The sequence below is a fragment of the Abramis brama genome (genome assembly GCF_963993115.1).
Source record: "Abramis brama genome assembly, chromosome: 3".
Taxonomy (NCBI): Eukaryota; Metazoa; Chordata; class Actinopteri; order Cypriniformes; family Leuciscidae; genus Abramis; species Abramis brama.
Window position 1 is genome coordinate 11,168,438 of NC_139965.1, and position 15,966 is coordinate 11,184,403.

At 39.4% G+C, this 15,966-nt stretch overlaps 7 protein-coding genes across 7 annotated transcripts; all 7 read right to left on the reverse strand.

Moving 5' to 3' along the window:
- Positions 1–202: 202 nt before the first annotated feature.
- Positions 203–808, reverse strand: LOC311080194 (histone H2B-like). Its single transcript, XM_084109988.1, has one exon. It carries the CDS (start codon positions 795–797, stop codon positions 423–425), a length of 375 nt encoding a protein of 124 aa, XP_083966114.1. The 5' UTR covers positions 798–808; the 3' UTR covers positions 203–422.
- Positions 809–4,111: 3,303 nt separating this feature from the next.
- On the reverse strand, positions 4,112–4,524 carry LOC311080205 (histone H4). The gene has a single exon (XM_084109998.1). It carries the CDS (start codon positions 4,512–4,514, stop codon positions 4,203–4,205), a length of 312 nt encoding a protein of 103 aa, XP_083966124.1. The 5' UTR covers positions 4,515–4,524; the 3' UTR covers positions 4,112–4,202.
- A 1,716-nt stretch (positions 4,525–6,240) lies between these two features.
- Positions 6,241–6,683, reverse strand: LOC311079845 (histone H3.2). Its single transcript, XM_084109575.1, has one exon. It carries the CDS (start codon positions 6,669–6,671, stop codon positions 6,261–6,263), a length of 411 nt encoding a protein of 136 aa, XP_083965701.1. The 5' UTR covers positions 6,672–6,683; the 3' UTR covers positions 6,241–6,260.
- Positions 6,684–8,154: 1,471 nt separating this feature from the next.
- Positions 8,155–8,706, reverse strand: LOC311079730 (histone H2A-like). The gene has a single exon (XM_084109390.1). It carries the CDS (start codon positions 8,688–8,690, stop codon positions 8,304–8,306), a length of 387 nt encoding a protein of 128 aa, XP_083965516.1. The 5' UTR covers positions 8,691–8,706; the 3' UTR covers positions 8,155–8,303.
- Positions 8,707–9,377: 671 nt separating this feature from the next.
- LOC311080169 (histone H1-like) lies at positions 9,378–10,059 on the reverse strand. The gene has a single exon (XM_084109963.1). The coding sequence runs from the start codon at positions 10,025–10,027 to the stop codon at positions 9,398–9,400; it is 630 nt and encodes a 209-aa protein (XP_083966089.1). The 5' UTR covers positions 10,028–10,059; the 3' UTR covers positions 9,378–9,397.
- Positions 10,060–13,025: 2,966 nt separating this feature from the next.
- Positions 13,026–14,009, reverse strand: LOC311080196 (histone H2B-like). The gene has a single exon (XM_084109990.1). The coding sequence runs from the start codon at positions 13,995–13,997 to the stop codon at positions 13,623–13,625; it is 375 nt and encodes a 124-aa protein (XP_083966116.1). The 5' UTR covers positions 13,998–14,009; the 3' UTR covers positions 13,026–13,622.
- A 679-nt stretch (positions 14,010–14,688) lies between these two features.
- Positions 14,689–15,315, reverse strand: LOC311080203 (histone H4). The gene has a single exon (XM_084109996.1). It carries the CDS (start codon positions 15,229–15,231, stop codon positions 14,920–14,922), a length of 312 nt encoding a protein of 103 aa, XP_083966122.1. The 5' UTR covers positions 15,232–15,315; the 3' UTR covers positions 14,689–14,919.
- Positions 15,316–15,966: the final 651 nt, after the last annotated feature.

Below are 15,966 nucleotides of genomic sequence, written 5' to 3' on the forward strand. Positions count from 1 at the left end.
AACCACACTGGTAAGTGGTAACTTCCATAACACAGTAAAATCTCATAAGCTTAGAAAATAATTTAACGTGATATTTTGAAAGAAAAATATTAATACCTTGATTAGAATCACTCTTATTTATTTATATATATATATATATATATATATATATATATATATATATATATATATATATATGTATATAAATAAAAATTGTCTATGCTCTAACATAATAGATTTAATTTTGAGATTGTTAAAATACTCTTAACTAAACTGAACTAAAACTTAACTGATTCTATTAGTGTTTTACCAAAATCAACAAGAACGTTAAATAAGTATCAAACTATTTAACCAAAAATGTTGCAGAAAAACTGAAGCTCTTTTTAAAGGCAATATGGGTGGCTCTTAAAAGAGCCTTTGTGTTGTGTGTTGAGCTGACTCCTCTACTTGGAGCTGGTGTATTTGGTCACAGCCTTTGTGCCCTCAGACACGGCGTGTTTGGCCAGCTCTCCGGGCAGCAGCAGACGCACGGCGGTCTGGATCTCTCTCGATGTGATGGTGGAGCGCTTGTTGTAGTGAGCGAGACGAGACGCTTCACCGGCGATGCGCTCGAAGATGTCGTTGACGAAAGAGTTCATGATTCCCATCGCCTTGGAGGAGATCCCGGTGTCGGGATGAACCTGCTTCAGGACTTTGTACACGTAGATCGCATAGCTCTCCTTCCTGGACTTTCTGCGCTTCTTTCCGCCTTTGCCGGCGGTTTTAGTGACGGCCTTCTTCGAGCCCTTCTTGGGTGCGGACTTCGCTGGTTCAGGCATGATGCTTCAGTCAGAGAAACCCAGAGAACAATAAAGCTGAATCACTGCAGGCGGGCTTTATGCGCTGCTCTATGCTAATTTAAAAAGGAAGTACGACCTTCTCTGATTGCTAGTTTTCCTGAACCAACCCATAGAATGATTTCATTGGCTACATTAAAAGTTCCGTCACTTGCATGACACCCAATCACAGGCTTTAAATGTTGATCCCGCCCATCGCCTCATGTCCTACTACCATCCCCCATTCAATCATGTGTCTTTGTTTCATTTTCCCGCATTTTTCGGAACGCAATGCAGTAAAATATTTAAAGTACAATATTTATGATTTCAGTTGTTTAATAAAATTGAAAAACTTCAATACCTAATTAAAATACATTTCATCACATTACCTACGTTTATTTCATACATTATGCTTAGGAATCGGATGAGATGTTAAACTGTGGTCATTAAAAACCCATGGCACTTCTTGTAAAAAAGTAGGGGTGTAACCCTGGAGTCCTGAAGGCCAAATTCCATCGATTGGCCCTTGCCAATCATGTCCTCCTAACAATCCCCTTCCTTTGAATTGGACTTTTAAACCACCACCACTTTTAAAAGCCCAGGGGACTGAAATATTACCAGGAATGATCCATAAATGAGTCATTCCACGAAACCGGTATGATTTGAGTCCCTCTGACCTTTTTAAGTGTATTTTACCTATTGGGACACCAAAAATCTATTTTTAAAAGCTTTTTGTATCAACTGAAATGTCTCCTTTAATAAAGTTTAAAAATAATATAACACATGCTCGCGCACAAAAGTAATATGTTTTATTTTGATGACCTATTTAGTCAATTTATAATGTTCTAATAATAATAAAAATATTATCATATCTTATCATAACACCCAAGGTCACCTCACAAGCAATATACAAGTCACTGCATAAGACAATACACACAACAAACAAGCCGCATATACAGATAAAGTGCATTAAAAAGACTCAATACAACATGTTATAAAAAAGCTTGTATAAAAAGATATGTCTTAAGACGCGCTTTAAAAGTCAACAAGCAATCGCTATTGCGAACATCAAGGGGAAGAGAGTTCCATAGGTGGGCGGCAGCATAACTAAAAGATCTGGCACCCATGGTAGTTAGTCGAATCCGAAGTACCACAAGAGAAATTGAAGAGGAAAATCTGAGAGTATGTGAAGGAGTGTAAACATGGAGAAGTTGTGTAAGGTATTGGGGTGCAAGATTATTAAGTGCCTTATAAGTAAGTAGCAAGATCTTGAATTCAACTCTATACTTTACTGGAAGCCAGTGCAATTGCTGAAGAACTGGAGAAATGTGCTCAGTAGAAGGTGTTCTAGATAGAACACGAGCTGCAGAATTCTGAACCAATTGAAGCTTTTGTAGCAATTTGGAGGGAACACCTGTGAGAAGAGCATTACAGTAGTCTATACGTGAAGTGACTAGTGCGTGAATGAGAACTGCAGTATTATTATTTGAAAGAAAGGGACGGAGGCGGTTAATATTACGCAAGTGGAAGTATGCAATCCGCGTGATATTATTAATTTGAGGTTCAAAGGATAGTGTGCTATCCATGATGACACCCAAACTTTTAACCTGTGAAGAAGGACAGATTGCAGTATTGTCAATGTGCAAAGAAAGACAATTAGATTTAGACAAAACAGATCTAGTGCCAACAAGCAAAGCCTCAGTTTTGTTGCCATTTACCTTCAAGAAGTTAGCTGAAAGTCAATCTTTAATTTCAGCTAAACAGCTGGACAAAGATGGTGGTGGAAAAGAACCAGTGGGTTTGGCAGACAGGTAAAGTTGGGTGTCATCCACATAACAGTGGAAATTAACACGATATTTCCTCAAAATACAACCAAGATGGAGCATATAAATAATGAAAAGAAGCGGGCCCAAGACAGAACCCTGGAATGTATACTAAGTTTTTCTGCAGTCGGGTAAATAAAACTGAATTGCAATTGCAATTTATATCTGTTGTTTTTCTTGGTTACATAATGAAATACAGTGCTTATAGAAAATCTTAGTGAATTTGAGTATAAAAACAGCTATGTATATGTTAAGCTGTATTTGTCTCTTCAACCCTGTTACCCTCGTCTCAACCCCATTACATCTACATTTATTTTTTTAGTTTATGAATAAGTAATTTAATGTTTGTTGAACTTAGTCTGAAATGTTCAGAGAAATCATAAGAATACTGATTTTAGTTCAAATTCTGAAGTTAAAGGGATAGTTCACCCAAAAATGAAAATTCTGTGATCATTTACTCTCCCTCAAGTTGTTCCAAACCTGTATGATTTCCTTTCTTCTGCACGAGATATTTTAAAGAAGGTTGGTAATTAAACAGTTGCTGGTCCCCATTGACTTCCATAGTATTTTTTTTTTCCTACTACGGAAGTCAATGGGGTCCATCAGACATTTGGTTACCGACTTTCTTCAAAATATCTTCTTTTGTGTTCAGCAGAAGAAAGAAAGTCATACAGGTTTGGAACAACTTGAGGGAGAGTAAATGATCACAGAATTTTCATTTTTGGGTGAACTATCCCTTTAAGCCACATCTTTGAACAAAAATTATGAGGTTGCTGTCAAAAAAGTGCCCATTTCAGGCTTTAGTATAGCATAAGTGTAATATTATATGTAAATTTTACATTTACAATCACTGAATTAGTGTGAGAGACATCTGATTAATAGGAAAATGTTGATTTTATTACAAATATATTTTATAATTATATTCAGAGAGCTCCCATAGTGTCCCTAACAGGGTTGAAGACTAATAGTGCCCATATCTTAAAATAATTACCAATAATAATAATAATAATAGGTATTTGATGCCTGAGGTGGGAACATATGTTTTTCTGTAAGTTAAATATGTAATTAATGTTTTGGGGTGTTCAAAAAAGTAACACAAGTAAAAAAAAAAAAAAAAAAAAAAATGTGTAAGTCCAAATCGTATTGGTTTCGTGGAAAGACTCAAACATTGTTGGAAGGCACTTTAAAATTGTGCAGAAACCCCCTTCCATTGAAATGACTATCACTCTCCTCTCCAACTATAGCTGGTGTGTGTGCCGAGCGCACTGACGCCGATGTAAAGGGATGCTACTCAATGACGGTGGTTAAGAAGAAATTCATGATATGAACTGAAGCGCTTTGGGTGTGCAGTAGTACACATGAAAACGCTATATTTGTGCCTCATTAGTTAAATAATTGAATTTAGATTGTTTAGCTACTACTGGTGAATGTTATAACGCGTATTAATGAATTATACCATTAAAATTCATAATAGCCTCGGTAAGATGCCATTTAATTTCATTTCCAGCACATGGAAACTTGTTCTTTGTGTGTAAATGTGGGTGGCTCTTAAAAGAGCCGTTGGGTTTTCTTCTTCGTGGATCTCTTAACCCCCGAACCCGTACAGAGTGCGTCCCTGTCGCTTCAGCGCGTACACAACATCCATGGCGGTGACGGTCTTTCTCTTGGCGTGTTCAGTGTAAGTCACAGCATCACGAATGACGTTCTCCAGAAACACCTTCAACACACCGCGAGTCTCTTCATAGATCAGGCCAGAAATACGCTTGACGCCGCCACGTCGAGCAAGACGCCGAATAGCGGGTTTAGTGATTCCCTGGATATTATCGCGAAGAACCTTTCGGTGACGCTTAGCGCCTCCTTTCCCGAGTCCTTTCCCGCCTTTTCCTCTTCCAGACATGACTGCGAATTCAATTCACAAACAAAACATAAAAACTGCCTGGAGAACAGAGGTTTATAGTCGGCTAGCGGACCTAGTTGAAACCAAATTCATGGGTGGTTCTATGACACGCTACTCTCCAACTGGTGCTCAGCAAATTACATGCAGCTCCACCTCTCTGGACGTCATATGGATGGAGTTTGATGTAGTTCAGCTCCACCTCTGTGGAAATAATGGGTGGAGGAATTGTGGGTGGGTGTTAGGATTGGTTTGACCGTCTATCTTCAACCATTAAATTACATTCAGAGAGGAGGAGCTGGATCTTACACACTCCACCCAGTGAGAAGCCTCTCCTACACCAATTAAATCCAGTTGTCCTTCCAAGAAAAGCTTTTAAAAAATCACTTCAAGGAACTAGTGATGGGAAGTTCGGCTCTTTTCAGAGAGCCGGCTCTTTTGGCTCAGCTCCCAAAGAAGAGCCGGCTCTTTCGACTCCCGAAAGGCTCTTAATTTAGGATTTTTTGTAGGCCTTTATTTTACCATAACTTTGCAAAAATTAATGGTTTGTGTGTTGAAAACCCTTTCATGTGCAGTGTTTTTATGCATTTATTGCACAAATTAACAACAAAACAGCAAATAAACAGCTCTGTTGTCATTGAATGCAAGTTTTTTAAACCTAGGGATCCTATATAAAGCGACGAGAATACTTTTTGTGCGCAAAAACAAACAAAAATAACGACTTTATTCCACTATTAATTTCCTTCTCTCTGGGCCTCGAGTCTTTTCACGTAGTGTTTTTGCGCAGCGTGTCAGTGTTGTACGACACACGCATCACACACATGACCAGCGTCGGCCAATAGTGAGCCTACGTGGTGACGTGTAACACAGACACGCTGCACAAAAACACTACGTGAACTAACTCGAGGCCCAGAGAGAAGGAAATGAATAGTGGAATAAAGTCGTTATTTTTGTTAGTTTTTGCGCACAAAAAGTATTCTCGTCGCTTGATATACTTAACATTGAGCCACTGTAGTCACTTAGACTATATTAACGATCTCTTTAATAACTTTTCTGGGCCAGCAAGTTTCAATCCCTTATAAGCCTATGGAGAAGTGATCCAGCTCTCAAATTTAATCAAAAATATCGTCATTTGTGTTCCGAAGATGAACGTAGGTCTTACGGGGTTGAAACAACATGAGGGTGAGTAATTACTGACAGAATTTTCATTTTTGGGTGAACTAACCCTTTAACGTTGTTACGACTCGTTAACTTGCAGTGGAGTGCTGCTTCGCTTCACCCACCTCTCTGTTTTTACATAATGGTATGATCCCATATCCTCACATCTGATTGGCCGCGATGCGATTGCTGACCAATCAAAACAAAGTTCTGCCTTGAGGAAAGCAGAGAAAGGAAAAAAACTGGGAGCCGGCTCTCACTCGATGCGAGCCGGCTCTTCTGATTCACTACAAAGCATCGGCTCTCAGAGCCGCATCTTTTGCGCATGACACATCACTACAAGGAACAAGCAAGCACTGTGACATTATGTTCCACATACTATTTATGGAAATATCGTTTATTTTTAATAAAACTACTTATTGTGACCTTTAACTTAAGAACAGTGTGCAGTTGCCATTAGTTACAAATAAAAGTAAATTATTATTTCAGCAGAACTGCATCAAATAGATTTGTTTTTTGCCTTTTTTTATGAGACATTGAGGTGGCTCTTAAAAGAGCCTTTGGGTTTGTATGACTGTTTCTGCTGTGGATTTAAGCGCGCTCTCCGCGGATGCGGCGGGCCAGCTGGATGTCTTTGGGCATGATGGTGACTCTCTTGGCGTGGATGGCGCACAAGTTGGTGTCCTCAAACAGACCCACCAAATAAGCCTCGCTCGCCTCCTGCAGGGCCATGACAGCCGAGCTCTGGAAGCGCAGATCCGTCTTGAAATCTTGAGCGATTTCTCTCACCAGACGCTGGAAGGGCAGTTTGCGAATCAGCAGTTCAGTGGATTTCTGGTAACGGCGAATCTCTCTCAGCGCCACGGTACCGGGCCTGTAGCGATGAGGCTTCTTAACGCCACCGGTAGCGGGTGCGCTCTTACGGGCGGCTTTAGTGGCCAGCTGCTTCCTCGGGGCTTTTCCTCCAGTGGACTTACGAGCGGTCTGCTTAGTTCTCGCCATTGTTTCTCAGTGAAGAAGACGAACAAATGAATAGTTCACTATAACTCAGCGCGTATTTAAGCCCAGGGCTGCCATGCGCTCATTGGATGGCTTTGCTTCAGAGGCATTTGATTGGTTATTGTCTGGCGTCTGTAAATGACAGTTGGCCAATGGCTGTACGCCTCCTGTTTTCAAGGAAGAGACACGAGTTTGTGGTTCCCGCCCGAACATCCTTTGTTTCTCTTTGTACATGAAAATAGAATAGGCGAAATCAGGTATAACGTTACATTTGTACAGCAAAACCCGTGATTGATTTTAAAACACTATTGAAAGTGTAGAGTTGGACTTGTGGCACTAATAGTAAAAACTGAGATAAATACCTTTACCTAACCACGTTATGTTTCATTTCTTTGTGATGATATCAATATATCAGTTTAAATATGTTCAGCAATGCCAATAAAACTATATGCACTTTCATAATACATTCATTAAACCTTTACGAATAGTGTAGTGAGACTGGATAACAATAACATAAAAATTCTCTAGGGACATGCATTTCTAGTCAGATTTTTTAATTGAAAATAAACTTATGAATGGAATCTCACACACTAGAGCTTTAGTTTCCTTAAAGTCCAACTGAAATCAAAATTGACCCTATTTACTTTATTAGCGCATATTACTAGTATTATGGTGAACAATTAATCCGTGCAAGTTAAAACAGAAAAAAATTGTTTGCCGTCGTAATCTTTAATCAAAGTCAAAGTGTTCAATAAACCACTTTGTTTTAAAAACTCAATCACCAACTTATATTTCCTTTCTTCACCATCTAACAAATTCTTTACATTTATCCCTCCCCCTCCTATGTTTTTTAATTTCTCCCTGAGTTTTCTTCTATTTTCCTCATATTTTATACAATTACATAAAACATGTTCCACTGTTTCTCTCTCTACCTCACATACACACAAGCCTGTGGGATGCTTCCCTATCAGATGCATAGTACTATTTAGCCTAGTATGACCCATTCTTAATCGTGATATTATTCTTTGCTTTTTACTATTCATTCTTACATTTTTCCATTTTCCTACTTTCCCTTGTATTTGAAATAAATGTCTTCCTTTCTCTTCTTTTTCCCACATGCTTTGCCACTCTTCCATTATATGTGCTTTAATAATAGATTTCATTTCAGCAACAATGGCGTCCCTTCTCTGATGACGTAGGTTTAAAGAATTGGTTTGGGAAACGCTTAACCACTCCCCTCAAATTGTTAGTCTGTAATGAGCGAGAGATGGAGAGGAGGAGCGCTAGAGTAAAACCCTGCCCTCTGTTCAATATTACGTTTCACTGGGAAATACGTCACAGCACTGGAGAAAAGACGTTTGCAACTTCCGGTTCACGCGGACTTTAGGAAACTTCTCTATAACGTTACATACAAATATATAGAACGCATTGTATGGTTGTGTAGTTTCTAGCATTGTATAGTACAAGAAAGTCAATTTATGGGCATTCTTCTGCTGTTTTTTTTTTTTTTACCGTTTTATCAAACGAACTTTAATAGAAAATCAAATAAAAATGGGACGAATGCAAACACTCTTTCTTGGAGAAATTGGGTGGCTCTTAAAAGAGCCTTTGGTTTGAGGAGAAGCTTCGGTCAGTCTACTTGGCCTTCGCGGGCTTCTCGGTCTTCTTGGGCAGCAGCACGGCCTGAATGTTGGGCAACACACCACCCTGAGCGATGGTCACGCCACCCAGAAGCTTGTTCAGCTCCTCGTCATTGCGCACCGCCAGCTGCAGGTGTCGAGGGATGATGCGGGTCTTCTTGTTGTCCCGAGCGGCGTTTCCAGCCAACTCCAGGATCTCAGCGGTCAGATACTCGAGCACAGCGGCCAAATACACCGGAGCTCCGGCACCGACGCGCTGGGCATAGTTGCCTTTGCGGAGAAGCCTGTGAACACGGCCGACGGGGAACTGCAGTCCCGCCCTGGAAGAGCGACTCTTGGCCTTAGCGCGAGCCTTTCCCCCGGTTTTACCTCTTCCACTCATCTTCAAGAAAAGTTACTACAACACACTGTTCTGGCGAAGTTAATAAAATGAATAAGATCAGTGATTTCACATACTGTATTTAAACGAGAGTGCCAGTCGCCTATTGGTTTAAACTGTGATATGTTTCAAACCAATCACTGAACTTCCCTCCAAAACCCAACCCCCTTTTTGGAACGATCACATGTGTTGACTAGACACTGACAGAAGGGACTCCTGTTTAATAGAAAATTGAAAAAAGTACAAAAATGGATATTATACACTCTTCCTACCAACAGTGCTTCACCTTTCACACACTATATTCTGTGCACATTGACTAGATCTGATACTGTACAGTATTATTATCCTATTTTAATATTGGAATTGAATCACTGCTATTGTTGTTTGTATTGTCACATTTCTCCAGCATATTATTTAGTGTATATTCTGTACTGTTAATCAACATCCTATTTGGACTGTGATCATTTTGAACCATCATAAACTTTTTGGCCTTTTTAATTAATTTCTTATGAATAAAAATGGTTTACTTGAGTTTTACCTAAACTATGTGACTTGTTTAATTGCATGAGTCTAAGTGGTTTAGTGTCACATATCTTGGCTATTTGATTCCAGAATTAACTAATCATTCAAATACATGAGTTTTGCTCTTTACTCGGAGTCAGTGGTTGGCTCTTAAAAGAGCCGTTGAGAAACAAACAGTAACGTTAGATTTATTTCTTCTTGGGAGCTGCCTTTTTAGGCTTGGCGGCTTTAGGTTTTGCTGCTTTAGGTTTCGCCGTTTTGGGTTTGGCCGCCTTTGCCTTTTTTGGGCTCTTGGCTGCTTTCTTAGGAGTCGCTGGTTTCTTGGCCTTCTTGGGGCTCTTCGTTGCCTTCTTAGCGGCGGGTTTCTTCACCTTCTTCGGGGATTTCTTAGCGGCGGGCTTCTTTGCTGCTGCAGTTTTGGGCTTCTTAGCGGCAGCGGGTTTCTTGGCTGCGGGCTTCTTGGCTTTAGGAGCCGCTTTCTTGGCTGCGGGCTTCTTCTTGGTCTCGGCTTTCTGCTTGTTGAGTTTGAAGGAGCCAGAGGCACCGGTCCCTTTGACCTGAACCAGAGTGCCTTTAGTCACCAGGCTCTTGATGGCGATCTTGACGCGGGAGTTGTTCTTCTCCACATCGTATCCACCGGCAGCGAGCGCTTTCTTCAAGGCGGCGAGGGACACACCGCTCCTCTCCTTGGATGCGGACACAGCCTTGACGATGAGCTCGCCGACGCCTGGACCAGCTTTCTTGGCTTTCACAGCGGACTTCTTCTTGGGCGCTTTAGCCGGGGCGGCAGCAGCGGGGGCTGGGGCGGTTTCTGCCATCTCTCTCTGTCTCTGATCGGATCTAAAAAACTCGGTCTGGTTTCAACACTGAATGAAAAGCGCTCGAGCGGCGCTGCGGTCTTAAATAACACATGAGAACCTCGTAGACTCAACCTGCCCCGCTCGGTGTCTGCTGCTCGCTGACACTTGTGTTTTTTCTCTTACATTTGGGGTAAAACTGGAGCTGTTAAATAATTTGTCGCAGTCAAAACTAAGTGAACACCAAGCAGAGGTTCTGGGCTTTCATTGGAGACTAAAAAACGCGAAGAGGAAACGTTACTTGTGCCTTCGTCCGACCAAATCTAAGGCGAGCATCAGCCGTGGGGGAAAGCAGCGTGCAAATCTGATAGATAGTTTTAATGGAAAACTTTATTAAAGTCTGAACGCGTCCTCTGTGTGTTGAGCAAACAGTCTGAAAGAGACTTTAATAAAATCAACATCAGTAATGAGCGTTAGGAAGCTTTCATACAACTGTTGTTTTGGGCAGCTTGAAGCACACGAACATCATCCGGAGTCTCCGAGTCTGTCTGTGACTCTCATATCTGGCCCTCATCTTCGGTCATCAGAGTATCCATAGGTTATCTCATTAAACACATCGTTGATTTAGGCCAACATCATATCACGAAATAAACATTTTAACTGTAATAAAGTATTTTTGTCTCCTGGTTCGCCATTCATCTCTTAGGGAACCATGTGAATAGAAATGATGGACATTATTGCTCATTTATAGCAAGAGACAGCACAGGTCATAATTTAATTTTAACCACTATACATGCTATTTCACAACATGGTTATGTATGTACAATGGGCGATTATGTTTGATATATTTATTTAGACAGATCGCTTTTCTTTTCTAGATGATGGTGTGAACTGAAATGATGAGGATAATGGGTGTTGAGTTTACAGGTCTCTAGACTTGTCTTGTCCGGTTTGTTACAGTTTCAGCCAAACCACTGCATCTGGGTCTCCACTCGGATTTGCTCAGACTATAACAGAACACATTTAATGATGTTAAAACAATTTAAACATTTTGTTTTGCTGCAGGTCTCAGTTTTGTTGAAGTTTATTCAACCTCTTATACATAAATTCAGGGGCTTTTCCAATTTGAAAACATTAGGGACTGAGGCCAAAATATGTAACAATAATCTAGATTATTAAATTCTGTACAAAATAAAAAGTTATATATATATATATATATCACCTTGTTTAATTGTGTCTGTATGTCAAAGGGACGATTCTTCTACAGAACACAAGATATTTCGATAGTAAGTAAGCAGTTTAGTGACCACTGACTTTCATTGTATGGACACAATTATTTGCTTTAATGTTCCACAGAAGAAAGAAAGCCATTGAGGTTTGGAACAACATTAGGGTGAGTAAATGATGACAGAAATCTTGGGTGAAACCCTATGAAGCGACTTTGACACACAAATAAGCCTTTAAATGATAAACCTGCTGTACACAATCTACTATATGCCTTCTGTCGTCTGATTTATCATTTAGACAAACCTTCAAGTCAAATTTGTGAATTTATATTATTCAAACATTTTGAAAAAAAAGAGAGAAAAAAGAACTCTGAACGACAGATCTTCTGTTGAGCGAAGATAAGAGCTGCAAACAGGCTCGGAGTGTTTAAATTGTTGTTCCCCCCCTTCAGTTCAGCAATGTTTTGCACATAATGACTGTGAGTCAAAATCCACAACATTAGCCTAAACGGATATTTAGGAATCAATTTTTTCTCATCATCTGTTTTGTACACATTTGATTTTTTATTTTACCAGGAATATATCAATGGTTTCTGTCATATCTTCCTGTCTTAATAGTCTTATTTTTCAAGTCTGGTTTAATTAAATAAAATTACTTAATCAATATGTGAATTTTTAATTCTCCTTTCCAATCCTATTATTTTGAGATAATTAATTATGTATATCTTTATTCTTGACTTATAACCTAGAATACTGTCTAACACGGCTGCTCTGTCAAGTTCTGTGGAGTACCGCTCCTTATTTCACTCTGGCAGAGAATCACCCAGAGGGTTCCCGACCTAAACAATTCCATACAAATGTATTTATTTATTTTTCAAACTGCAGGCACTGCAATCTCTATGGTTTCCGGGAGGGCTAGCACTAACGTGCTTTCTCATCATACGTAACTTTAACTTTTGCAGCGATTGGTGGGATTTGGATTGCTAAAAAATCTAGCTAATTTCACCTCTTCCATTAAATGCTTTCTGGTAGCATGCAATCCAAAAGCTCATTTTGCACAGTATTTGATGTTCCCTTGAAGACTGTGGCAGTTTTCAAATGCTCCTCAAACACCTCGTCTAGCGACAATACTAAATCGACCAGTCCACGAAAAATGCCAGTGTAAAATGAGTTGTATAATATAAGTGAGTAATGTAATGTAAGTGAACAGTGATATATAAGTGAGCAGTGATATATAAGTGAGCAGTGTAATATAAGTGAGCAGTGTAATATAAGTGAGTAATGTAATATAAGTGAGCAGTTTAATATAAGTGAGTAATGTAATATAAGTGAGCAGTGTAATATAAGTGAGTAATGTAATATAAGTCAGCAGTGTAATATAAGTGAGCAATGTAATATAAGTAAAGCTGAGACAAATGCTACTATATCTGATATGTTGAATATGTATTGAATAAACTCCAGGTTTATTATATTTCAAGCTAACAGATCTTCACTGACATTATTTCTATAAAACAACAAAAAAGGGCAACTTTTTAGTCAAAGAAAAGTAGGCTACTAATAAATAATAAAAACTGCCACCAGGACCCTTTGCTTATGATGCTCATTCCAGATGGAATATCTTTAATAAGACAAAACAGATCAAGCAGTGACATTTTCCAAACTGGTGTATCCAAAATGGTCAATGTCTATGAAAGTGTCTTTATTCGTTATTTCTTTTATTAATTATTCTTTATATATTAGTATCATTTTACATGTTAAGTTTAATCATTTATATATTTTACTGTATGCTCTATGTTTGATTATTTCCAAATTTAAGATCTTTGGTGTCTCTTCTGTGCTGTAAGATTGGGTGGGTGTATTTTCCATTATCTATCTTTGACATGTGACCAGTTACTCTGACCTAACCATTACACCAACTGTAACATAATGGATACGTCGGTTTGACCAGAACATAAGTTTAAGAGAATGTGAGTTTCCTGCATATATATATTCATTGTTCTTATAGCTCTCTTTACATTCTGCAAATATCTTTTCTCAATATTCTGATCTTCATCTGTTAAATACAATATTTGGGATTTTATTATAAACTATTTATTTGAATTTTATTTGACTTTTCAATTTTATGTTTATTAATTAGTTAGTTCCTATGTGAATTATCTTTGACAATCATTTCCTGTCTGCCTAGCGCCACAAACTTTGAGCCTGTTAAAATGATCTTATATTGATGAAATACTAAATTAAACTAAAACTTGGATGATTGCTTTAGTTTTCAATAAAATAAAGTAAAACAATAACACTTAACTACTGTACCCAAAATTAAAGACTTAAGCTCTTTCAAGACAATATGTGTGGCTCTTAAAAGAGCCTTTGTGTTGTGTGTTGAGCTGACTCTACTTGGAGCTGGTGTATTTTGTCACAGCCTTTGTGCCCTCAGACACGGCGTGTTTGGCCAGCTCTCCGGGCAGCAGCAGACGCACGGCGGTCTGGATCTCTCTCGATGTGATGGTGGAGCGCTTGTTGTAGTGAGCGAGACGAGACGCTTCACCGGCGATGCGCTCGAAGATGTCGTTGACGAAAGAGTTCATGATTCCCATCGCCTTGGAGGAGATCCCGGTGTCGGGATGAACCTGCTTCAGGACTTTGTACACGTAGATCGCATAGCTCTCCTTCCTGGACTTTCTGCGCTTCTTTCCGCCCTTGCCGGCGGTTTTAGTGACGGCCTTCTTCGAGCCCTTCTTGGGTGCGGACTTCGCTGGTTCAGGCATGATGATTCAGTCAGAGAACAATAAAGCTATGAAACTGCAGGCGGGCTTTATGCGCTGCTCTATGCTAATTTCCAAAGGGAAGTACGGCCTTCTCTGATTGCTAGTTTCCTGGACCAACCCATATAATAATTTCATTGGCTACCTTTAGTTGTTAGACAACCAATCAGAGACTTTAAAATGTTGATCCCGCCCATCGCCTCATGTCCTACTACCATCCCCCATTCTATTGTTTCTTTGTTTAATTTTCCCGCATTTTTCGGAACGCACTGCAGTATCAAATATTTAAAGTGTATTATTGATCATTTCAGTTGTTTAGTCAAATAAAAAAGCATTAATTAAATACACAATTCATACTATATAAACACAAGATCACATTTCCCCCGTTTATTTCATACATTATCCTTAGGAATTGGATGAGACGTTAACCCGAGATCCTGACTCTGTGGTCATTAAGAAAAAAAAACGAAAAAAAAAACATGGCACTTCTCTTAAAGAGTAGGAGTCTAGCTCTGGAGTCACGGTGCCAAATTCCATCCATTGGCCCTTATAATTAGACTCCATTTCTCGCTCTCCTCTCCATAATCTCCACCTATAACGTTAGCTGGTGTCTTTCTTGTCTGTGTGTGTGTGTGTGTGTGTGTGTGTGTGTGTGTGTCGTCGTATCAAGTGGATGCTTCACAGACACTGGTGGTGGAGGAGATTCCCTGGTTTAATTGTAAAGCGCTTTGGGTGTGCAATAGTACATATGAAAGCACCATATACGTTAATATTAAAAAATTACATTAAATGGAAACACTATAATTCACAATTTCGGTAGAATAACACTTAAAATTTAATTTTCACTACATGGAAACTTGTTCTTTGTGTGTAAATGTAGGTGGCTCTTAAAAGAGCCGTTGGGTTTTTCTTCTTCGTGGATCTCTTAACCCCCGAACCCGTACAGAGTGCGTCCCTGTCGCTTCAGCGCGTACACAACATCCATGGCGGTGACGGTCTTTCTCTTGGCGTGTTCAGTGTAAGTCACAGCATCACGAATGACGTTCTCCAGAAACACCTTCAACACACCGCGAGTCTCTTCATAGATCAGGCCAGAAATACGCTTGACGCCGCCACGTCGAGCAAGACGCCGAATAGCGGGTTTAGTGATTCCCTGGATATTATCGCGAAGAACCTTTCGGTGACGCTTAGCGCCTCCTTTCCCGAGTCCTTTACCGCCTTTTCCTCTTCCAGACATGACGACAGATACTCTTCAACTGACAACAATCAACAAAAGAATAAATTGTGGGGACTGGAGAGATGTTTATAGTCACCAAGCGGACCTAGTTGAAACCAGATGAATGGGCGGTTCTACTGAACGTCACCCGACACGCTGCTTTGGGTCAGTATGGCAAGCCCTTTTAACATTTAAAAGCTAATTTTGACTATCCGGAATTGACATTGTAGATATCACCGTCTTTCTGACTAGTCGTAATTACATTTTGGATAGTTGGAATTGTCATTCAAGATATCTGTAACGTAATTGTGACTAGTCGAAACGACAGATAGAGATATCTGTAATTCAGTTTTGACTAGGCAAAACTGAATTACAGATATCTGCAATGACATCATTGAAAACGACATTCAACTCGTCACACATCTTAAATGACAATTGCAGCAGATATCTGTAATTCAGTTTTGACTAGGCAGAATGAAAGTTAAAGATATCTCAAACGTCATTATGACTAGTGTAAATTATTGTGCATGACGTTGCTTTATTTTTATATATCCATTTCCCCTCCCCGCCATAATCAAAGAAGAAGTGGGTTAATTTCCTTATTTCTATGAATGAAAGAAGAAAGAAGCAGTCATGGCGTTGGCTGTAATCGAAAAAAAAACACCAGAAAATGTTTTTTATACAAAAAAACAAAAACAAAAAAATGTTGCAATGCTATGTTTATGATCATGCTTAAAATTACGTAGGTTATTGTTG